The sequence below is a fragment of the Theropithecus gelada genome, chromosome 15, assembly GCF_003255815.1.
Source record: "Theropithecus gelada isolate Dixy chromosome 15, Tgel_1.0, whole genome shotgun sequence".
Lineage (NCBI taxonomy): Eukaryota > Metazoa > Chordata > Mammalia > Primates > Cercopithecidae > Theropithecus > Theropithecus gelada.
The window spans coordinates 1,728,053-1,750,976 of NC_037683.1; the positions used below are offsets into that span (position 1 = coordinate 1,728,053).

The 22,924-nt window shown below is 63.7% G+C and overlaps 1 protein-coding gene across 1 annotated transcript in view; it reads left to right on the plus strand.

Moving 5' to 3' along the window:
* Window positions 1-22,924, plus strand: part of NOTCH1 (notch 1) — a 50,116-nt gene that overhangs the window by 17,336 nt on the left and 9,856 nt on the right. Inside the window, exons 3-25 of the mRNA XM_025359297.1 lie at window positions 4,628-4,890; window positions 5,407-5,745; window positions 9,030-9,152; window positions 9,795-10,028; window positions 10,300-10,455; window positions 10,655-10,840; window positions 11,198-11,311; window positions 12,242-12,355; window positions 12,636-12,869; window positions 12,952-13,062; window positions 13,651-13,843; window positions 14,831-14,976; window positions 15,233-15,346; window positions 16,910-17,029; window positions 17,378-17,530; window positions 18,215-18,443; window positions 19,165-19,366; window positions 19,852-20,005; window positions 20,098-20,282; window positions 20,801-20,933; window positions 21,266-21,523; window positions 21,600-21,712; window positions 22,352-22,923. Coding sequence (XP_025215082.1) covers window positions 4,628-4,890; window positions 5,407-5,745; window positions 9,030-9,152; window positions 9,795-10,028; window positions 10,300-10,455; window positions 10,655-10,840; window positions 11,198-11,311; window positions 12,242-12,355; window positions 12,636-12,869; window positions 12,952-13,062; window positions 13,651-13,843; window positions 14,831-14,976; window positions 15,233-15,346; window positions 16,910-17,029; window positions 17,378-17,530; window positions 18,215-18,443; window positions 19,165-19,366; window positions 19,852-20,005; window positions 20,098-20,282; window positions 20,801-20,933; window positions 21,266-21,523; window positions 21,600-21,712; window positions 22,352-22,923 — 4,446 coding nt within the window. The remainder of the gene's footprint in view (window positions 1-4,627; window positions 4,891-5,406; window positions 5,746-9,029; window positions 9,153-9,794; window positions 10,029-10,299; window positions 10,456-10,654; window positions 10,841-11,197; window positions 11,312-12,241; window positions 12,356-12,635; window positions 12,870-12,951; window positions 13,063-13,650; window positions 13,844-14,830; window positions 14,977-15,232; window positions 15,347-16,909; window positions 17,030-17,377; window positions 17,531-18,214; window positions 18,444-19,164; window positions 19,367-19,851; window positions 20,006-20,097; window positions 20,283-20,800; window positions 20,934-21,265; window positions 21,524-21,599; window positions 21,713-22,351; window position 22,924) is intronic.

Sequence of the window (22,924 nt, forward strand, 5' to 3'; positions counted from 1 at the left end):
CCCAGGGTCTCTGGTTCCTGTTGCTGGTGCAGCGAGGGCCACAGCACCCACCCCCCCAGCTGGCTTGGGTTCAGCTGACCCCGTGCCCCCACCCTTCTGTTCGACCTGAGCCTGTACCCCCATCCCTGGCCCTGCATGACCATAAACTCCTTGAGGGGAGGAACTGAGTGAGTCCTGCCCACACTGAGTTCCTCTTGCCCCTCCTCCTCATTTTGGGGCGGAGGGAACTGTCATCTGTCCCCTGGGGGCGGCAGATGGCTGCTTAGCTTAGAAAGGAAAACAGCACAATTTAGAATTAGTCCTGGGTGAAAGGTCGAGGCAGCATCTGCCTCCCGCTGCTTTCTGGAGTCGCATTTCTATGGAGCAGGCCTGGCAGGGAGGGTGGGAGCGGCACAGTGGAAATACTGAGGCGGGAACCAAGCAGAGGCGGTGGCGGTGGAGGTGGTGGGGGTGGCACAGCAGGTGCCGGGGCCACTTGGCACCCTCCCCCCCAGCCCTCCTGGAGCCCCCGCCCGCCGCTTACCTGCGGGGGCCCAGACAGGACAGGTTAGCCCTGCACTGCCAGGCCACTGAGTATGGGGGATGGGACAGGCAGGTACCAGGTGACCCTAAGAGGGAGGCACAGAAGAGGAGTCTGTGGGGGCACACCTGGCGTGGGCTGGGTCTCCGCCGTGGGAGCCCGAGAGCTGGGTGGCTTGGTGGACAGGGCAGCTGTCTCATCCAGTCGAAGGAGACTGGCGTTGCCTATCTCAAGCCCCCCTTTTTAGCCCCAGAGGGGTCTCCCCACCGCCCCTGACAGGAGGAGATAAGGGGACGGTGGAGGGTGGGGTGCGGGTCACTCATGGAAGCGCTGAGGATCCCCGTGGGCGAGGCGGCTGTTGGGTGCCACCTTACTCGGCCAAGCCCTGGCACCCGACTCGCGGCTCACACCGGCCCGCCCGCCGGGACAGCATTGAAGACAGAGTGGCCTGGGTACTGGGGGTGTGGCCAGTGCCAGGGCCGTGAGGGGTTTGGTCACAGGCTGGTGGTCCTGGCCATGGCCAAGCTGCTGGCCTGAGGTCCCTCCCACCTTCTCAGGGACGTCTGGGTGCTGTGTGGAGGGCAGGTGTCAGGTGTCTGTAGGCGCTCCAGCTCTGTGGCCAGGTGGGAGAGAGGTGCAGACCGGCAGGGGGCACAGGCTGGAGGCTGCCCACAGCAGCAGCGGGAGACTGTGCCCAAAGCTGCCCCCCACACCTGGCTCAGAACGTTCTCCAGGCTCGGCCGGTTCCCCGCCCCTAGCACATCCCGCAGCACCTCCAGGCCGTGGCTGTGGGGCCGGGGCAGGGGCCTTCCCTGTGGTGTCCGGTGCCCAGGCTGGGAGTGGGGGCGGACAATGGGCCCTCTCAGCCTGCATTCCCCCACGGGAGCCTCCTCAGGCCTCCGGCTGGGGCTCCTGCCCCACCCGCTGGGAGCAGCTGCCGCCACGTCCGACACCTGCTCCCAGCTGCCCTTTGTCCGAGCACCGACGCCTGATTTATGGGGCGTGTTTTCCTCTTGCTGGCCCGGCGTGATACAGCCTCGTTAACTGGGATGCGTTTGGTTGGGCAGATTCTCCCACAGTCCTCCACGCTGGGTGGGGAGTGGGGCCTGGTGTCCGGGCAGAGCGTCGTGGTCTATTTGGGGACAACCTATGTCCGGTGACCTCAGGGCACTTGGCGGGAGACTGCTCTAGGGGCTTGGACCACCACTGTGTCCCCCTGGGGTCCCCCCTGGGCAGCTCATGTGGAGTCCCCTAAAGCTGTGGGGTGGGCCTCCCCTGCCCCCCTCCCCGTCTTGCCCAGCAGGTGAGCTTTTCCCGCTCCTTGGAGCCTTGAGGGCCCGGGAGGCAGGGGACCGGCTTGCATGGGCCAGGCTGAGGAAGCTCCAGCCCCTGCTTTGATGGCCCAGCGCCCTGTGTCCTGCACCCACCCCCTGCCGACTTCGTCAGCGGCTGGGAAAGAAAAAAGGGCCTTTTCTCCAAGCGGGAGCTGTGGCCAACTCCTGCCTGACAATGGAGCATTTATGTGGAGGGAGGGCCCCTCCTGAGGCCACAGCCCAGCCCAGCCTGTGGGCTCCACGGGTTCCCAGCGGCAGCTCTGCCTCGGGGACCAGCCAGCCTGTAACTGGATCTGAGTGCAGTGGGAACCACGCCTGCCCTCCCCACAGGTGCCCGGAGAGGCAGGTCTGTCGCTGCAGCCCCGGAGTGACCGGCCACACAGGATGGGGGAGGGGGAGCTTCATTCCAGGGCTGTGCCCGTCACTCACTGGGCTGGTGGGAGCCGTAGCAAGGGCCGAGTGAACTCCCCAGAGCCCCTTCGGAGGGGGTGGCATGTGTTTTCTTTAAGCCAGTTGGTTTGGGACTTTTGGCTTCTGGCAACAGATGGTCGGCCAGAGTGGCCCTTTTGCGTTCTCTCTACCCAAGCCGTGGCCATGGGTAAAAGCCTTCAGGGAAGACAGATGTCTTCTGGGCCTTTGGGACAGGGGCGTGGCTGGCTGCTGAGAAACGCACAGGAACCACGCCCCCAGCCTCCACAAGCCCCTCAGGGTAAGGCCCCCCCAGGCCACTGTCACACATATCACAGGTTTGATTGGAGACACTGGGGTGGGAATAAGCGGGAGAGGAAGCAAGGACTTGGGGGGCCGGTGGGGGTCCCGTGCGAAGCTGGCAGCTTCAGGGCCGGTCCTGGGGCAGGTGGCCGCCGCAGCCTCCCACCCAGGTAGGCTCTGGAAGGCAGGACGGTTCCCCCTGTACATCCCATCTAGAGGAGGCCACGCCCACCCAGAGCCTGAGCCATGGGGCTGCTGCCTTCCCAGGCCGCTGGGGCTGCTGGGGGCTGGTGGCATGTTCTGCTTCAGAGGCTTCACTACTGGGAAGAGCGGCACCTGGCGGGTCCCAGACCTTCCCCCGAAGCGTAAGGCCAGGAGGTGACTGGGGCCAGAGATTTATGACCACAGCAGGTGGCTGGGGGGGCAGGCTCTGCGCCCGTCACCACAGGGAACAGGTGAGACCAGGCCTGGGCGGAGATGCAGGACCGTTCCCCTGGCTCCCCTTGTTCTGTCTGAGCCTGGACTGTGTGTCCAGGGTGAGGAGCAGCCTTTCGCCCACCCTGATGGGGCTGCAGAGACCTGGCAGAGGGGCGTCCTCCTGGCACCTTGGTTTCCCCGGCTGTAATGTGGGTGCTTCTGCTCCCGGCTGATGTGCCTGGATGTGTGTTATGAAGACTCGATGTGGAAAGAGAAACGTGTCCAGGGGCTGAGCATGGGCAGGCAATGGGCCGACCTGCATCCCCAGTGTGGTCTCAGCATTAGGTGTCCCATCAGAAAGGCTTCTTGGCCGGGTGCGGTGGCTCATGCCTGTAATCGCAGCACTTTGGGAGGCCGAGGCGGGCGGATCATAACGTCAAGACATCAAGAGCATCCTGACCAACATGGAGAAACCCCGTCTCTACTAAAAATACAAAAATTAACTGGGCGTGGCTGGGCGCGGTGGCTCAAGCCTGTAATCCTAGCACTTCGGGAGGCCGAGACAGGCGGATGACGAGGTCAGGAGATCGAGACCATCCTGGCTAACATGGTGAAACCCCGTCTCTACTAAAAAATACAAAAAACTAGCCGGGTGAGGTGAGGGGCGCCTGTAGTCCCAGCTACTCGGGAGGCTGAGGCAGGAGAATGGCGGGAACCCGGGGGGCGGAGCTTGCAGTGAGCTGAGATCCGGCCACTGCACTCCAGCCTGGGCGACAGAGTGAGACTCCGTCTCAAAAAAAAAAAAAAAAAATTAGCTGGGCGTGGTGTTGGGTGCCTGTAGTCCCAGCTATTCAGGAGGCTGAGGCGGGAGAATCGCTTGAACCTGGGAGGCAGAGGTTGCAGTGAGCCGAGATCACACCACCGCACTCCAGCCTGGGCAACAGAGCGAGATTCCGTCTCAAAAAAAAAAAAAAAAAAGAGGCTTCCACGTAGGAAGGGGCACGGGAAGGTGATCCACGCTTTCCACAGCTGCCATCATGTTGACACCTGAAGGATGGAAAAACCACGACCTTCGTTACTGCCCAAGCAATGCCTGTTCGCTGTAGCAAAGCCGGAAAGAAAAGCAGATAGGCCTGCAGACCCGGAGGCCCTACGGAGCTGACGTGCATGGCTTCTCTCCATGGCTCTCTGCAGGTGTAGACCCAGACCCCTGCCTGGGCTGTGGAGTCCAAGCTGGGTCCTGCTGGAACATCCTAGTCTCTAGCTTGTTCCCCCAGTTAGCAGTCGTTTTTCTTTCTCTCTCTCTCTTTTTTTTTTTTTTTTTTGAGTCTTGCTCTGTCGCCCAGGCTGGAGTGCAGTGGCGTGATTTCGGCTGGCTACAACCTCTGCCTCCCGGATTCAAGCGATTCTCCTGCCTCAGCCTCATTTAGTGACATTCAGTACATTCCCAATGTTGTGCAATCACGGCATCTGTCTAGTTCCAGAGCATTTCGTCAGCCCTAAGGGAGCCCTGCTAAGCAGCCATCTCGCCTGTGCCCGGGGTGTGAGGGGAGGCAGCTGTGCCCATGACAGGTGCCCGGTGCTGACTGGTGGGGGCGCTGGGGAAGCAGGTGGGAACTAACTGCCCTGGCACATCTGCCAACAGCTGTGGCGGGGCCTTCGTGGGCCCGCGATGCCAGGACCCCAACCCGTGCCTCAGCACCCCCTGCAAGAATGCCGGGACATGCCACGTGGTGGACCGTGGAGGCATGGCAGACTACGCCTGCAGCTGTCCCTTGGGCTTCTCTGGGCCCCTCTGCCTCACGCCCCTGGACAACGCTTGCCTCACCAACCCCTGCCGTAATGGGGGCACCTGCGACCTGCTCACGCTCACGGAGTACAAGTGCCGCTGCCCGCCCGGCTGGTCAGGTGAGGGAGGACCCACAGCCCGAGGGGTGGGCAGATCCAGGCCCGCCACCAGCTGCCCATGCAACTCGAGGTACTTGGCGGGATCCAGGCCTGGGTCTGTGACCCGGAAGTAATTGGGAGCCCCTGACCCAGGGTCCCCGCCCCGCTCCTAGCCCCAGAGTCACCTCGTTTTCAGCTGCTTGCTCTGGCCCAACCCTTGCTGTCCCTGCTTCTGCGAGACAAGGGGAGCCTCTGTGTCCAGGCCGCCCCTGCCCCCTTCCTCCTGCCATGCACTGACCCTCACCTGTTAGGGTGAAGGGTGTCTGGAGGTGTCAGCTCTGGGAGGAGACGGCCCGGGCTCAGGCCTCTTGGGACCTGTGGTCCTTCATCTACCAAAGGTGACCGGTCTCACAGCAGGTCCTGAGGATCAAATGTGATAGCACCTAGGCTGGCACTTCCAGGGGGCCTGAAGGGAGGGAAGGCCTGGCCTCGGGGAGCAGTGAGTCCAGCACAACCCTCTTGTCCCCTTGTCCCCAGGGAAATCATGCCAGCAGGCTGACCCCTGCGCCTCCAACCCCTGTGCCAACGGTGGCCAGTGCCTGCCCTTCGAGGCCTCCTACATCTGCCACTGCCCACCCAGCTTCCACGGCCCCACCTGCCGGCAGGATGTCAATGAGTGCGGCCAGAACCCGGGGCTCTGCCGCCATGGAGGCACCTGCCACAACGAGGTCGGCTCCTACCGCTGCGTCTGCCGCGCCACCCACACCGGGCCCAACTGCGAGCGGCCCTACGTGCCCTGCAGCCCCTCGCCCTGCCAGAACGGGGGCACCTGCCGCCCCACGGGTGACGTCACCCACGAGTGCGCCTGCCTGCCAGGTAGTGCTACCCGCCGGCCGGGGTGCACAAGCCCCTCCCCGGCTGCCAGGCCCGAGGGGCGGGGATGGGGGCACCTGGTGTAGGGGGAGCCCTGGGAGGGCCCATGGCGGGGAGTTGGGAAGGCAGGGTGGCGAGTTCCCCAGACTGCAAGTGGTGGTGTGGCAGGGGTGGTGCGTCTGGAGCGGGGTGTGCACTGGGAAGAGACTCGCACAGGGTCTGGGTGCCAGCCTGTGTCTTTTGAGTTCCTTGGAGCTCACATTCGAGCTGTAGGACGCCCTGCCTCCCCCCAGTGCAGGCACCCTGACTTGCGCAACCCTTGGGGTTTCCCCTGCAGTGGGGCTGGGGCTGGAGAGGGTGTGGGAGCTGCGGGTTGCACTATCACTTCCCTGAACCGTGGCCCTTCCTGCTGTCCTGCTGGTCTCCTGTGGGTGGGGGTGACAGGTAGGCACAACCCCCTGCCCGTGCCTCCAGCGGCTCCCCGATCCCTGTGTTGTATGTAGGAGTCTCTCTGCTGTAGTTCTTGTTTGAGTAAATTTTGCAGCAGCTCTAGAAATAAGGAAGAGTTTGAAAAGTTTGAAAACCTCCAGTCTTGGCCAGGCACGGTGGCTCACACCTGTAATCCCAGCACTTTGGGAGGCCGAGGCGGGCGGATCACGAGGTCAGGAGATCCAGACCATCCTGGCTAACACGGTGAAACCCCGTCTCTACTAAAAATACAAAAGAAAAAAAAAATTAGCTGGGTGTGTTGGCACGTACCTGTAGTCCCAGCTTCTCGGGAGGCTGAGGCAGGAGAATCGCTTGAATCCGGGAGGCAGAGCTTGCAGTGAGCGGAGACCGCGCCACTGCACTCCATGCACTCCAGTCTGGGCGACAGAGCAAGACTTTGTCTCAAAAAAAAAAAAAAGAAAAGAAAAAAGGAAACCTCCAGTCTCAGCTGCACAGAATGGCTGTTAGGTGGGAATGGGGAGAGGGCCTTCAGGCAGGGGTGGGGCCGGGGGGTGCACAGGGTCCTGGTTGACCCACGGGTGACCCAAGGGCTGCTCCACCCCCTTGGAAGCCCCAGGCTGGCCTGGCCTCTGCAAAGGGGAAGCTCCCTGGCTGCCCAGTCAGCTGAGCCCAGCCAACTGCGTGCAGACACCAGACGTGTGCGTTTCCTGCAAGTCACTGGGCGAGCGTGGGGTGGGGACAGGCACTCCCTGGCCGGCTTGGATCTCTGCAGGGTGGGGCGCAGAGTCCTTCTGCTGATGGGGGCTCAGATGCCTTCCTAGCAGCCATGGGACCCTAGCTGCAGTCACATGGGTTGAGGGGCCGAGCTCTCGGGGGGCTGTGGTTCAGGCTAGGGCAGGTGGGGTGTGTGCAGCCTTGTCCAAGGCCACCTGTGTGCAGAGCTGACACCCTCCCACCTTGGGCAGGGTGGGTGAGAACCTCCCGGTGAGGCCCAGCAGCAGGGTGCTGGGCCTGCTCAGAGCCACTGCCTGTGCAGGGGCAGCTCAGGGCCCTGGGGAGTGGGCAGGGAGGGAAGGGGAGGGGCTGGTGGGGTTTACTTACTTGAGAGTGGGCAGATCTCAGAGGCTGGGGGCTGGGCCACCCCTTCGGTGAGGGCTGTGCTCACTGCCTGCTGTGGGGTCTGGCCGTTTCAGGATGAGATAACCATCCAGGGGGCCTCCGCAAATGACTCAGGCCTGCCAGACCCCAGCTTCACGCTCTCCCAGGTGGCCCCTGCACCCAGGCCCCCTGAGGGGCCCTCAGCCGCCTCTGGTGGTCAGGGAGCCCAGGAGACAGCTGTGTGTGGAGTCACGGGGAACAGAGACGCGAGCAGCCCTGAGCTCTGCAGGCTGGGGAGCTGGCTGGGATTTGGAGTCGCACAGCCTGCCTGGCATGTCAGCACTGTCTCCTCTTAGGGTCACTGGCTGAGGCTGTGTTGCAGAGGGGCCAGCTGGGGTCCATGGGGCTCTCACTGGCTTCCCCGCCCTCTTTCCCACCTGTGTTCCTCAGCCAGCACTGTGCAGGTCAGGCCCGGGGTCGCAGGCCCAACCAGGGGCCCCACTTACCTAAGAGCCGGGCTGCAGGGTCCCACACATGAGTGGGGACCGGGACTCAGGCTCCAGGCTCTGATTTTTTTTTTTTTTGAGACAGGGTCTGTGTCACTCAGGCAGGAGTATAGTGACGCACCGTCAGCTCACTGCAGCCTTGACCTCCCAGGCTAAAACGATCCTCCTGCCTCAGTCCCTCAAGTAGCTGGGACCACAGGCGCGCGCCACCATGCTTTGCTGCTTTTTGTACTTTTTTTGTAGAGACAGGGTTTCGCCATGTTGTCCCGGCTGGTCTTGAACGCCTGGGCGCAAGCGGTCGGGCCGCTTCAGCCTCCCAAAGTGCTGGGATTCCAGGCGGGAGCCACCGCGCCGGGGCTGGGCTCTGATTTCGGGTGCTCCCCAAGCCGTTTTGCATTTTGGATTTTGGTTGTCTCTGGCCGCCTGCCTTTGCTCCGGTCCAGTGGACGGACGGGGACGGGCAGGGTGGTGGCGGTGGCGCAATGTCTCAGAGGGAGGGGCCGAGCAGGTGGGAGCTCCAAGGGCAAGGGGGTTCAAAGGCATCTCGGGAGGGCAGCAATTAGTAACCGGCTGCAGGTTTGGCTGTTGCCGAACGCGCCTTTCTGGGTTGATGATTGAACCAGCGGGAGTTGAGTGGATTAATAGCTAACTGGCTGCCCTGGAGGCCCAGGTGGGGCCACGCCTCGGGGGAGGGGGCCCCCGGCAGCTTGTGGAGAAGGTGGAGGAGGAGGTGGGCGCCAGAGCTCTGCCCAGGAAGGATGGGCCATCTGAGTCTCTGCAGCGTCCCCAGGGCTGCCGGGGCCCAGCCTGCCCCAACCAGCAGCCTCCCGGCCCCATGTCCCCTGCTGCTCAGAGCCCAGGCCCCAGTGTCAGCCCCCAAAGATGGGGTACATGGCCCCCCTACTGAGACATTGTAGGGAGCTCTGAGCATGCAGGCGGCACCCAGGTGCGGGAGCTGCCGGAAACTCCAAGAGACACAAGGGTTTTTGTGACAGAATCTGGAACCCTGTGTTCCTGAGTCTCTGTTTAGCCAGCCCTGTCCAAAATGATTCTTTAGAGCAGGGCATGTCCCTCTGGGCACTGGAGTGAGGCAGGGGACAGGCACAGATCCCAGGGGCCCCAGGGCAGGGCCGTGGAGGCCAGGCAATTGTGTCCAGAGCAGCGTGTTGGGGGTCCAGGCAGGAGCTGGCTTGGCCCTCAGGGAAGAGGCTGACCCAGCACCTCTTGTGGCAGGCTTCACCGGCCAGAACTGCGAGGAAAATATCGACGATTGTCCAGGAAACAACTGCAAGAATGGGGGCGCCTGTGTGGACGGCGTGAACACCTACAACTGCCGCTGCCCGCCAGAGTGGACAGGCGTGTACACGGGCGGCCGCAGGGCGGGGCAGCTGGGGTGGGGCTACTACCCACTTACTGAACTGCACTCGCGGGCAGAGTGCGGAGCAGCCAAGACCCTGTCCCAGGCCAGGCAGGCTGGGGTTGGCCGAGAAGGACAACATGATGAGGGGCCCCACTCCCTGTAGCCAGGGTCTGACACCCCTCACCTCGGGGGTCAGCACAGACAGGGCCCTGGTTGGTCTGTGTGGGCCGTTTGCAACCTGGCCCCAGGCAGCCTCTGTGCCCAGTGGGGTGTCCTGGCATTGAGGGCCGTCAGCACCCCACTCAGGCCACGCTTCCTGGGCCAGTCACAGTGATGCCCAGAAGAACAGACAGGCTCTGCACTCGGGAATTACCCTCTGGTGGGGTGATAGGCGCAGGGGCACCCTGACGCAGCCATGTCCACCCCGACGCAGCCATGTCCACAGAGCACAAAGAGGAGGCAAGACTCCCCCATGGTGCTGGGCGTGCAGAGGAAGGAATGATTGAGGCTGGTGGTGGGTGGAGGAGTCAGCCCAGGAAGGCTTCCTGGAGGGGGTGGCATTGCAGCACTGCATCTTAAGGGACAAGGAACTCAGGGAGTGACAGCTGCCCGGGGCCGACAGCTCATGTTCCCTGCAGGTCAGTACTGTACCGAGGACGTGGACGAGTGCCAGCTGATGCCAAATGCCTGCCAGAACGGCGGGACCTGCCACAACACCCATGGTGGCTACAACTGCGTGTGTGTCAACGGCTGGACCGGTGAGGACTGCAGCGAGAACATCGATGACTGCGCCAGCGCCGCCTGCTTCCACGGCGCCACCTGCCATGACCGCGTGGCCTCCTTCTACTGCGAGTGTCCCCACGGCCGCACAGGTGAGTGCCCTGAGGCCCAGGTGGGCGCGGTGGGGGCTCACATGGGCCAGGCCTGACCTGTGTGATCTCCTGTGCCCAGGATAACCTGAAAGGGCCTTTCTGGTCAGGGAGGCCGGTGGTGGCCATGAGTCTCCCTGAGTGTCATGGGACCCTCGATGGGGTCATGGCGGGCAGCTCCTCCTGGGGCGCCAGTGGGGATGGACCCCAGTCGTGGGTGGTGCGCCATGGCTGGCCCAGGGGCCGTGCCTGCTGACCGCCGCTGCCTGCGCAGGTCTGCTGTGTCACCTCAACGATGCGTGTATCAGTAATCCCTGCAACGAGGGCTCCAACTGCGACACCAACCCTGTCAACGGCAAGGCCATCTGCACCTGCCCCTCGGGGTACACGGGCCCGGCCTGCAGCCAGGACGTGGACGAGTGCTCGCTGGGTAGGTGCTGGCACAGGGGGTGCGTCTGTGTGGGGGTAGCAGCCTGGCCCCAGAGCCAGTGGGAAGTCGTTTCTGGCTTCAGGGGGTGCTCGATTGGATGGGGGATGGGACCCTGCCAGTCCGACGTGGGGGGTGTGCGGCGAGGTGTTGCAGGGGCCAGAGTGCCTGGAGAAGCCTCTCACCCGTGTGCCCTTGCCAGGTGCCAACCCCTGCGAGCACGCGGGCAAGTGCATCAACACACTGGGCTCCTTCGAGTGCCAGTGCCTGCAGGGCTACACGGGCCCCCGCTGCGAGATCGACGTCAATGAGTGTGTCTCGAACCCATGCCAGAACGACGCCACCTGCCTGGACCAGATCGGGGAGTTCCAGTGCATCTGCATGCCCGGTGCGCCCGCCGGGGCCAGGGCGGGAAACTGAGTCGAGGCTGGGCAGCCTTGGAGGGGCAGCCCCGGGAGCATCTGTGGGCCGCTTCCCCTTCCCCAGCCTCTGTGCCTTCTGGGCCCACAGCCTGCACAGGGCATAGGGAAACTGAGGCCAGGCCACAGGGCCAGCAGAGCATGGGGCAGTGCTAGGTAGATGAGGGTGCTGGGCTGGGGGCTGCAGGGGGGCAGGTGCGCAGAAGGTCCTTGGTGGCTGGGATACTGGGCTCAAGGCAGGGGTTGTGTCCATCCCGAGTCCCCAGCTGTGCCCAGTGGGGCACTGGGGCTGCGCGTGCCCCCCTCACTGTTCCCCCACCCCACAGGCTACGAGGGTGTGCACTGCGAGGTCAACACGGATGAGTGCGCCAGCAGCCCCTGCCTGCACAATGGCCGCTGCCTGGACAAGATCAATGAGTTCCAGTGCGAGTGCCCCACGGGTGAGGGCCGCCCCCGCCCCCTGCCCCTGGGCTGTCTGCACCCCGGCCTCCTGAGGGGTGCCTGGCCGAGGGTTGTGTCCCCTGTCCCTGGGCCGTCTGCACCCTGGCCTCCTGAGGGGTACCTGGCTGTGGGTTGTGTTCAGGTTCCCGGGACAGAGTGTTTTGCCTCATGAGTGGATGGGGGTGTTTTCAGACTTCCCTGAAGGGCAGGGCCCAGTGGGGAGTGGGAGCTTGCCCAGGGGTCATGGTGGAGCCCAGGGCCAGGAGATCCTCCTTGATCTGGGTGCAGCCGCTCCTGCCTGGAGAAAAGGGTGTACCAGGAGCCGTGGTGCCCAGACAGGGAGGAGGCTCCATCCTGCCTTTCTGAGGGCTTGAGGCTGGGAGGGAGGCCAGCCTGCCCCGTCTTGCCATGTCCCCTGCCCAGCGGCACGCCAGCCGCAAGGCCAGGGTACGCAGAGAACCCCGTGGGGCATGTTGGCCTGCAGTGGAGATGATGGCCGCCCGGGGCAGACTTGGAGGAACTCGTAGGGGCCTGGGTGAAAGGTGTTTCCATCTGTCCCAGAGCCGGGGGCCAGGGCGCAGAACCCAGGGGGGTGTTGCCGGCCCAAGCCCAGGCTCCCGAGACAGATTAGCCGTCCCAGACACCGGAGCGAGGGGAGCCCCATTCTCCGCCCGGCTCCACTGTAGCCATAGCAACCCAGTCGGTTTGGGAAAAAGGCCCCTTCTGTGGGAGCGAGGGCGTGCGGTGCCGGCGGAGGGGCTTTGATCGGGGAGTGGGCGGCGGGAGGCAGGGAGAGCCTGGGGTTGGCTGAGCCCAGGCTGAGTGTGCCCCGGGGAACCTAGCTGGGAGCTCACTGCTGGGGTCTGGCCGGGGGTCCCTGAAGGCCCATAATGCTGTTGCACGTGACTCCCTCCCCTCCCCGGCCCCAGGCTTCACTGGGCACCTCTGCCAGTATGACGTGGATGAGTGTGCCAGCACCCCCTGCAAGAATGGTGCCAAGTGCCTGGATGGACCCAACACTTACACCTGCGTGTGCACAGAAGGTGCGGGCCGGCGCCCACCAGCGGGAAGGGACAGGGTACAGGGGAGAAGGCACTCAGGGCAGTGAAGGTGACAAGGTCTTAGACATCTTGGTCTGGGCCACCTGGTCCAGAGACCAAGAGCACAGCTCAGCCCCAATCCTGGGTGGGTGGGAACGCCCCTCGACAAAAGACACACCCGGAGCCCTCCTCAGGTGGGCACGGGCGACCCCAGGTCTGGTCATGGGTGTCCTGGGAGCAGCCAGTCCTGATTCTTCCTGTGCCCGCCCCTCCCGCGGTCCAGGGTACACGGGGATGCACTGCGAGGTGGACATTGATGAGTGCGACCCCGACCCCTGCCACTACGGCTCCTGCAAGGACGGCGTCGCCACCTTCACCTGCCTCTGCCGCCCGGGTTACACGGGCCACCACTGCGAGACCAACATCAACGAGTGCTCCAGCCAGCCCTGCCGCCACGGGGGCACCTGCCAGGACCGCGACAATGCCTACCTCTGCTTCTGTCTGAAGGGGACCACAGGTGGCCGGCCAGGCGTGTGGCAGGCGGGTGGCCAGTGGGTAGGGTGGGTCCGGGAACTGACCGCCACGTGCCACCCCTTTAGGACCCAACTGCGAGATCAACCTGGACGACTGTGCCAGCAGCCCCTGCGACTCGGGCACCTGTCTGGACAAGATCGACGGCTACGAGTGTGCCTGTGAGCCGGGCTACACAGGTGAGTGGCCCTGCACATGGGGGCTGACTGGACTGCGCTCACAGGTCAAGGTCAGCCACTGCCCCGGGGCTGCTGAGGGGGTGGGTGGGGGCTTTGAGGCTGCCCACCTGGGCAGACTAGTCTGCAGCAGAGACTGCAGCAGGGCCAGGGCTACAGCCAGCAGCATGGTGGGCGCCCTCCACCCCCTACCCCTTGTCTCTGGTCAGAGCTGTCCCAGGCCGTGTTGGCACAGTGGCCCAGCAGGCCAAGAGGGAGCGGCCAGCCCTGAGGCCAGGCTTGAGTTCCTTCTTCCTCTGTGACTCACCAGCACCTTTGAGCAGGTCCCTCTGCCTCTCTGGGCCTCAGATTCCCATCAGTCAGGGCCATAGCAGCCCCTGCCGCTGGGCCCCCTGGGAGGATGACTTGAGTGGGCACTGGTGCCCGGGGAGGCTGGCACGTGGCACACTGTGACCTAAGACAGTTTCTGACATCTGGAAGGATGCGTCCAGAAGGGTGATCGCCCTGGCTCAACAGACAGGGAAACCGAGGTTGACGTGGGTGGGACCCCCGGGCTCTGGGCCTTGGAGTCTGACCCACCCCTGCCCGCAGGGAGCATGTGCAACATCAACATCGATGAGTGTGCGGGCAACCCCTGCCACAACGGGGGCACCTGCCAGGACGGCATCAATGGCTTCACCTGCCGCTGCCCCGAGGGCTACCACGACCCCACCTGCCTGTCTGAGGTCAATGAGTGCAACAGCAACCCCTGTGTTCACGGGGCCTGCCGGGACAGCCTCAACGGGTATGCGGCGGGGCCGATCGTGGGGACACATCAGTCCTAAACCCTGGGAGCTCTGCTGCCAGGAGGGTGGCACCTGCACAGAGCTTGAGATGGGCCAGAAACGGACCTCGGAAGGGGGCGGGTGGCAGGGAGCTCCCCTCGGGGACGCATGTGCCTCTGGGTCCTCAGTCGGTCTGCAGTCCACGCCCGGCAGCCCTGCACCCAGCAGCTCTGTGCCATGCGTCCTGGTGGGCTGCATGGTGGGCTCCGGACACGGGTCCACAGTGACCCCTGAAACACATTTGCATGGTCGCAGCAGCGAGTGTTTCTGATGTCCATGATGGGCCTGGCAGCACTCTGCCTGGATAGGACCATTTAAATCAGCAGGAACCTCATTGCCCTCATTTGGCACAGAGGAGGCACTTGCTTTGTTCAGGGCCACACAGCGGGCAAGTGGCGGGGGTCTTTTCACAGCACCCCACTGCCCTACGCTTGGCACGGTCCCCTTGCTAACGAACCAAACCCTGTCGCAGTCTTGGTTATGGGAAGCACTGTAGCCCCCACATTCTTTCTTTATTTTGAGACAGAGCCTCGCTCTGTTGTCCAGGCTGGAGTCCAGTGGCATGATCTCAGCTCACTGCAGCCTCCACCCTCCAGGTTCAAGTGGTTCCCCTGCCTCAGCCTCCTGAGTAGCTGAGATTATGGGCGTGCGCCACCACACCTGATTAATTTTTGTATTCTTAGTATAGACAGGGTGGGGGAGTGTCACCACGTTGGCCAGGCTGGTCTCGAACTCCTGGCCTCAAGTGACTCACCCACCCCTGCCTCCCAAAGTGCTGGGATTATAGGTGTGAGCCACTGTGCCCAACCTGCCCCCACTAAAGGACTCTGCGAGTCTGAGTAGATGGGCACCTCGGCCAGCCCATGGGGCACTGCAGACCCAGGAGTGTCCAGGCCCTGGCCCTGCTGCTCGGGCCTCCCTTGACTGCAGTGTGGTCCCCCTTGCAGGTACAAGTGCGACTGTGACCCTGGGTGGAGCGGGACCAACTGTGACATCAACAATAATGAGTGTGAATCCAACCCTTGTGTCAACGGTGGCACCTGCAAAGACATGACCAGTGGCTACGTGTGCACCTGCCGGGAGGGCTTCAGCGGTGAGTGGGCTGTGCATTTCTCAGTGCAGAGGGCTGCCCTCGAGTCTGGGGAGCTGGAGACACAGGATGGGACCCAGGTCCAGCCAGCACCATGCATGGTGTCTCCCTCCCGTGGCAAAGCCTTAGCTCCAGGCCTCTGGCTCTCGGAGATGAGGAGGGGCCTGGGGTGGGGAGCAGGCCCAGGGCTGCTGTTGTGGGGCCCTCCCAAGGTGCCTGGGGGTGCTGGACATGCTGAGTGCCGTCCCCTTCCCACCAGGTCCCAACTGCCAGACCAACATCAACGAGTGTGCATCCAACCCGTGTCTGAACCAGGGCACGTGTATTGACGACGTTGCGGGGTACAAGTGCAACTGCCTGCTGCCCTACACAGGTGAGGGGTGGGTGGGGCCTGTGCTGGAGAGGGCGGGGTCTGTGCTGAAGGGGGCAGGGCCTATGCTGGAGAGGGCGGGGCCTGTGCTGGAGAGGGTGGGGCCAGGTGTGGGGGCGGCCTGGGAAGCTGTGACTGGCGGGTAAAGTGGTGGCTTTCTTGGGGCTGGACCTGGGCCCTTGGGCTCTGTGCTCCCAGTGCCCACCCTGCTGGGGGCCTCTGGGGGCCGGGCTTCCCCACCCCCGCCAGCCGGGCCTGAGGGATTCCTTTGACGGCGGGCCCTCTTTGTGTGAGGGGAACAAGGAACCCTCTGTTTCGGCTGAGCAGGGAGGGGTAAGTTCCCCCAACTGTCCAGCCCCTGCCGTGAACCCAGCCAAGGGGATCGCAGGAAATGATCTCCTCTAGAAAAGACAAAGAAGAGTCCACGAGCACCGGGGTCCTGGTGCTCCGCAGGAGCAGGCGGAGGGTGCTGCCTCGGGGCCTGGTCAGGGTGGGCCTACCTGGCCAGGCGGCCAGGCTGGAGGTTCCACGCCTGCGGTTCCCATGACATCCAGCAGCCTGTGGCCAAAACGCTGTTTTCTTTGACCAAAGTTAAGGACCTGGGTTTTCTCTCCCCTGTCAGTCAGTGAGGACCCTCCCTCCACCGCCGGGCGCCCCTGTCCCTTTTGGACACGTCGATCGGGCCGGTGGTAGGAGCGGCGGTGCTGACCCGCTTCCTATCTGCCCGCTTCCTGCTTCCTTTTGCACAATTGTCGGAAACTCTGGCGCAGTTCCTGCCTGCCCAGGTCACCGTGGAAACCAATAGGAAGAGAGGCCCTGGAAAGTCGCCCCAGCAGGCCAGGGAGATAATGGGGGACAGGGAAGATAACGCAGTCCCCACGGTTATAAACAGGAAGCTCAGCCATGGGGTTGTGCAGAAAAGGCCCTCGGCTGTGCACGTGGTTCCCACACAGCCTTTGCCAGACACCCTGCATGGTCCTAGAGGTCCCCAGGCTGTGCCTGATGCCCCCGACACACAGGATGTGCTGAGGGCCTGGGCCTGTCCTCTCCATCGCAGCCCTTGTTCGTTGGCCTCCCGTGATGGGCGTTTGCTGCTTGTGACACGAAGTCCCAGGATTAGTTTCAGGCCTCGGTCTCAGGCCAGGGCCTTTCGTCATCACCCGGAGATGAGGGGGCTGGCATCAGGGGTGGGCCCAGGTGCTTGGAGTGTCGTGGAGCCCACCCGGCTGAGGCCACCTCCGCTGATGCAGTCCTTGTTCCTGGGCACTCCTGGCGGGGTGAGGCCTAGGCTGTGCCCTGCTGCCAACCGGGAATGAGGGGTGGCTTCTGAGCACGTTTGTGCAGCTTGTCTTCAGCGTCCCCCAATCTGTGCTCCACTCCACCCCTGGGTCCGGGTCCTGACATAGCCAGGAGCACTCAGGGGTCTCCGTGCACATTTGCCTCCCGGCGGGACCAGCAGACGGCGCTCTGATGGCAGAAAGACCAGCAGGTGGTGGCCGGGCGGCCTTCATTCGGGAGATCCCTCCGGGTGAGGCCCCTGGGGTCACGTGTGTCTCCTTCCCGCAGGCGCCACGTGTGAGGTGGTGCTGGCCCCGTGTGCCCCCAGCCCCTGCAGAAACGGTGGGGAGTGCAGGGAATCCGAGGACTATGAGAGCTTCTCCTGCGTCTGCCCCACAGGCTGGCAAGGTGAGGCTGGCCCAGGGCCAGCGGGGGCTGGGACGGGAGGTCAGGACGTCTTCGGGACACAGGCAGCTCCCAGGCAGGCTAGATGAGCCTTCGGAGAGGAGCCGGTGGGTGCTGAGGAGGCCCTGGTCAGAGAAGCTCTGGAATCAGGAATTGACCTGGGAGCACCCTTCCCAACTCCAGTTCCTGTGACCTTCTTAGGCCAAAATTAGGGGAGAGAGGATGGTCCTGGGGCCACGGAAGCCCACTCCTGGGGGTCGGGAGAGGCACTATAGGTGGGTGGGCCAGTCTGGGAAGGGCTTGGAGGGCCAGGGGCTGCTGGTGACCAACTGGCCTCCTCCTGCCCCGCAGGGCAGACCTGTGAGGTCGACATCAATGAGTGTGTTGTGAGCCCGTGCCGGCATGGCGCGTCCTGCCAAAACACCCACGGCGGCTACCGCTGCCACTGCCAGGCCGGCTACAGTGGGCGCAACTGCGAGACTGACATCGACGACTGCCGGCCCAGTGAGTGGCCCCGCGGCTCTGGCCGCCTCCAGGAAGCTCTCAGGCCTCAGTTTCCCTGGGCAGGGTTGGTGCGCATGGTGCTGGCCATAAGCGCCCAGGGGAGGCCTGAGTGTGGCTGGGAGGGTTGGGTCGGGTGTGAGGGATGTGCTGAGGGATGGCCAGGGTGGTTCAGGAGGGCCCCAGGGCCGGCTTGTCCCTCCCTGCACTTTGCAGGAGAGTCATGATAGGCCCTCCCGCGGCTCTTTGCTGAGCTGAGGATGGCTTGGGCCCGGCCTGCACTCCCGCCGGGCTCGTCAGGCCCCACTGCAGGCCAGCGCGCTCAGGCCTCCCTGGCCCTGCTTCACAGAGGTTGAGGTTGGCAGAAGCCGGGGGTCTTGCTGGCATCACCTGGCAGGCAGAGGCAAGAACTGTCACTCCTCCCCTGCTTGGTCTGTGAAACCTGCAAAGCTGTCCCCTGCCCTGGGACTTGAGGACAGGAGCAGGTGGGGAGAGAGAGACCCCAAGCACAGGAGATGGATGTGATGCAGCCTGTGGGTGCTGGGGCTCCCCACTGGACACCTTTGTCCCAGGGCGGCTCGCTGCAGCCTTGGCAATGAAAGGCTGGGCTGTCCGCAGCCTTCCCAGCCCCCTCCCACAAGTGTGGGTTTGTGTCTGCCCCTCACACACCCTTCCGTCCCCTCCCAGACCCGTGTCACAACGGCGGCTCCTGCACAGATGGCGTCAACACGGCCTTCTGCGACTGCCTGCCCGGCTTCCAGGGCACTTTCTGTGAGGAGGACATCAATGAGTGTGCCAGTGATCCCTGCCGCAACGGGGCCAACTGCACGGACTGCGTGGACAGCTACACGTGCACCTGTCCCGCGGGCTTCAGCGGGATCCACTGTGAGAACAACACGCCCGACTGCACAGAGAGGTGCGCGGGGCTCGAGTGAGGCCATGGGGGGAAATGGGCAGTGTGGGCCACACGCAGTAGCTGGCAGCCTGACACACCACGCAAGCGTCTGCCCAGGCCTGCTGGGCACTTAGCACTGGTTGCAGCCGGGCACACCACGCAGGCGTCCACCTAGGCCTGCTGGGCACTTAGTGCTGGCTGCATTGAGTCCAGACATTGTTCATTGTACCAACGTGTCCCTCCTGAGAGGGCCACTGTGTCCTCCTCCTGCGTCCCACACCAGGAACACCAGTAGTCTGTCCTGAAGAACTGGTGCACCTCCTTCTATTAGACAACGAGAACTCTGTCACTCTTGTTTCCTTTTTGCCGTGGTTGCCAGGAAGCTCATTTGGTAAACGTCAGTCTCATCCCTGATTTCTGACGTTAATTACCTCCCGTGTTACCAGGACAGGTTCTGGTTTCTCCCTCATTCTTACTTTAACCACCCTGTGCCCGTGCGTTTGGTAAAGCCACTCTCGACCTGACTTATAAAGAAGGCAGGAAAGGGAGGTGTGACATGGCGTGAGAGCTGGGCCCCAGGCTCTCACTGGCCTCCCTGGATCAGCCAGGCTGCCCTGGGCCTGTTCTGGCCATCAGGCCCCTTAGGGCTGAGCGGAAGGGGAGGTGCTGGCGAGGTAGTGTCTGCTGGAGCGGGGACCACCAATGCCCTCCTCTCAGCCCCTGCCTGTCCACCCCCCTGCAGCTCCTGCTTCAATGGTGGCACCTGCGTGGACGGAATCAACTCGTTCACCTGCCTGTGTCCACCTGGCTTCACGGGCAGCTATTGCCAGCACGATGTCAACGAGTGCGACTCACAGCCCTGCCTGCACGGCGGCACCTGTCAGGACGGCTGCGGCTCCTACAGGTGCACCTGCCCCCAGGGCTACACCGGCCCCAACTGCCAGGTGAGTGCGCCAGCCACAGAGGTGCCCGAGGGAGGGGCTCTGGGTGGGTGCCTGCCTGCAGGGGGCGGGAATGGTCACCCCCAGGTCCCACCGTGTCGGCTCAGGGTCACCCCTACACTCCTGGGCAGAGGGCTTCGGGGGTCTGAGCAGCCAGTGAAGGAATCTGATGCGGGAGCAGCAGGCATCTTCATTTCAGTCTGGGTTTCTGGAGCCAGAGCAGGAGCTCAGGAATTGGGGGGATTGAGGAAAGACGTTCCTTCTAGCAAAGGCCGAGGGTGGTCTGGACCTGCTGAGGGCCCTGAGGGAGACCCAGCCCAGGCTGTTTTCCATGTGGGGGCGGTGGGGAGTCCAGGGACAGCAGTTTCCACTTCCGTAGAATGGGTTGAGGCCCGGGTTGGAGTAGGCCCCTTGGTGGATGTGCGTTCTGAGCTACTGGGGAAATGGCCAGGGGGGTGGGCACACGGCTGACCCCAGCCTGTCCCCAGAACCTCGTGCACTGGTGTGACTCCTCGCCCTGCAAGAATGGTGGCAAATGCTGGCAGACCCACACCCAGTACCGCTGCGAGTGCCCCAGTGGCTGGACTGGCCTTTACTGTGATGTGCCCAGCGTGTCCTGTGAGGTGGCTGCGCAGCGACAAGGTAACCTGCTGTGCCCACCCAGCTCGGGTCCCAGCCCGCCAAGGTCCTCCGTGGGCCTGGGCCTCACCTGTCCCCCACCCCAACCCCCACAGGCGTTGATGTTGCCCGGCTGTGCCAGCATGGAGGGCTCTGCGTGGATGCGGGCAACACGCACCACTGCCGTTGCCAGGCAGGCTACACGGGCAGCTACTGTGAGGACCTGGTGGACGAGTGCTCACCCAGCCCCTGCCAGAACGGGGCTACCTGCACAGACTACCTGGGCGGCTACTCCTGCAAGGTGGGGGCCCATCCTAGGGTGAGGGTTGTGGCTGACACGAGTGTTGCCACACACTGGGCCCTGACTGGGAGCTGGCACAGTGGAGAAAACTGAACCTGATAGGCCCATGCACCGTTCAGTCTCATTAGGGGAGGGCTGGGGTAATCAGGGTAGACCACCTGGAAGAGGTGGCCTGTGGAGAGCCCGAAGGAGGGTGAATATTGCTGAGAAGTGGGATGGGGTTTTCCCTTCCTCTAGATTGTGTCTGGGCTTGGCCAACACCTACCCTGAGACCCTCACCTCTATCCTATGGGACGGAGTCCACCCACCCCCAACAGGCAGTGACTCCGGTCACCGAGGCCCCGCCAGGGTCTGTTGGGCTGGGTCTCCCTCCAGGTCTGACAGGAGCGAGGGGCCTGTGGCTTCGCTGGACCTGAAGGCAGCTCACGTGGCCCTGTCAGCCCTCACGGTGGGGTGGGGGAACGCTGCATCCTGGCACCAACTGAGCCGCAGGGCCCCTCGTTCTGTTGCCTGCACAGTGCGTGGCCGGCTACCACGGGGTGAACTGCTCTGAGGAGATTGACGAGTGCCTGTCCCACCCCTGCCAGAACGGGGGCACCTGCCTTGACCTCCCCAACACCTACAAGTGCTCCTGCCCACGGGGCACACAGGGTAAGGGCCACCGCACGGAGGGCTGGTATCGGGCATCCATGGCCAGGGCAGGGGTAGGGCAGGCACCCCATGATCGGCCCGAGGCATCCAGGAACCAGCCAGAAACTCCCAGTTTCCCACGTGAGGCCAAGGCCAACGCAGAGCTGCCTGGGGAAAGGGCCCAGAGTGGGGGGCCCAGCGGGAAGGGCGTCTCCACGGCACCCTCTGCACCTGGCTTACCCGAGCGTCCGTGCAGCCCCAGACCTGAGCGCTTGTTGTCTGGGACGGACACGCGGCACGGCAGGGCTGGCACAGCAGTGAGTTCGGGCCGCTGATGGCACCTGGCCCCACAGGTGTGCACTGTGAGATCAACGTGGACGACTGCAACCCCCCTGTTGACCCCGTGTCCCGGAGCCCCAAGTGCTTCAACAACGGCACCTGCGTGGACCAGGTGGGCGGCTACAGCTGTACCTGCCCGCCGGGCTTCGTGGGTGAGCGCTGCGAGGGGGATGTCAACGAGTGCCTCTCCAATCCCTGCGACGCCCGCGGCACCCAGAACTGCGTGCAGCGCGTCAACGACTTCCACTGCGAGTGCCGTGCCGGTCACACCGGTGGGTGCCGTGCCTGGGCGGGTGGGGCGTGCAGGGCAGCAGGGTGAGCCTCTCACTGCCCTGCTCTCACCCCCAGGGCGCCGCTGCGAGTCAGTCATCAATGGCTGTAAGGGCAAGCCCTGTAAGAATGGGGGCACCTGTGCCGTGGCCTCCAACACCGCCCGTGGGTTCATCTGCAAGTGCCCTGCGGTAGGTGCAGGGGTGCAGGGAGGTGGGGGCCCTCCAGGGGAGACACCTGGGAAGGTCCACCTGAGGGCCTTGGGGCACAGACTGGGCAGCGATCCTCGCAGCCTTCATTCTCCTCATCACCCTGACATCATTTTTTTTTAGTTTCAATACATGATTTTAGAGACATTTTAGATTTATAGAAAAATGGAGTGGAAAGTAGATGCCCTGGGGTGGCTCTCCCCTGCACACAGTTCTCCTGATTAGCAGCTTGCTAATTTCACTCCAGATTTCACTGATACATTGTTACCAACACCAGCCCTTCCTGTACCTGGGGCTTGCCCTTGGCTTTGTGGTTGTAGGTTTGGGCTGAGGTATGACACGCCTGCCCACCCTCGCAGGATTATGGCAGAGAGTCCCTGCCCTAAAGTCCTCAGCGCTCCACCAGTGTACCCCTTCCTCCATCTCCCGACCCCCTGGCACCCCCTAATTTTTCTCTGTCGATAGAATGTTTGTAAAGGGTTTTGCTGCTGGGGACAAGGCTGTAGGCTGCCTCCCGGGTTAGGGGAGAGCGGTGGAACTGCTGGCCAGGGGCTGGGCGCGAGGTGGCGGGCGGTGAGGGACGGCCCACCCTGACACTGTCTTGCCTTCCCTCTCGGGCAGGGCTTCGAGGGCGCCACGTGTGAGAATGACGCTCGCACCTGCGGCAGCCTGCGCTGCCTCAACGGTGGCACGTGCATCTCTGGCCCGCGCAGCCCCACCTGCCTGTGCCTGGGCCCCTTCACGGGCCCTGAGTGCCAGTTCCCGGCCAGCAGCCCCTGCCTGGGCGGCAACCCCTGCTACAACCAGGGGACCTGTGAGCCCACGTCGGAGAGCCCCTTCTACCGTTGCCTGTGCCCCGCCAAATTCAACGGGCTCTTGTGCCACATCCTGGACTACAGCTTCGGGGGCGGGGCCGGGCGCGACATCCCCCCGCCGCAGATCGAGGAGGCGTGCGAGCTGCCCGAGTGCCAGGAGGACGCGGGCAACAAGGTCTGCAGCCTGCAGTGCAACAACCACGCGTGCGGCTGGGACGGCGGCGACTGCTCCCTCAACTTCAATGACCCCTGGAAGAACTGCACGCAGTCTCTGCAGTGCTGGAAGTACTTCAGCGACGGCCACTGTGACAGCCAGTGCAACTCGGCCGGCTGCCTCTTCGACGGCTTCGACTGCCAGCGTGCGGAAGGCCAGTGCAAG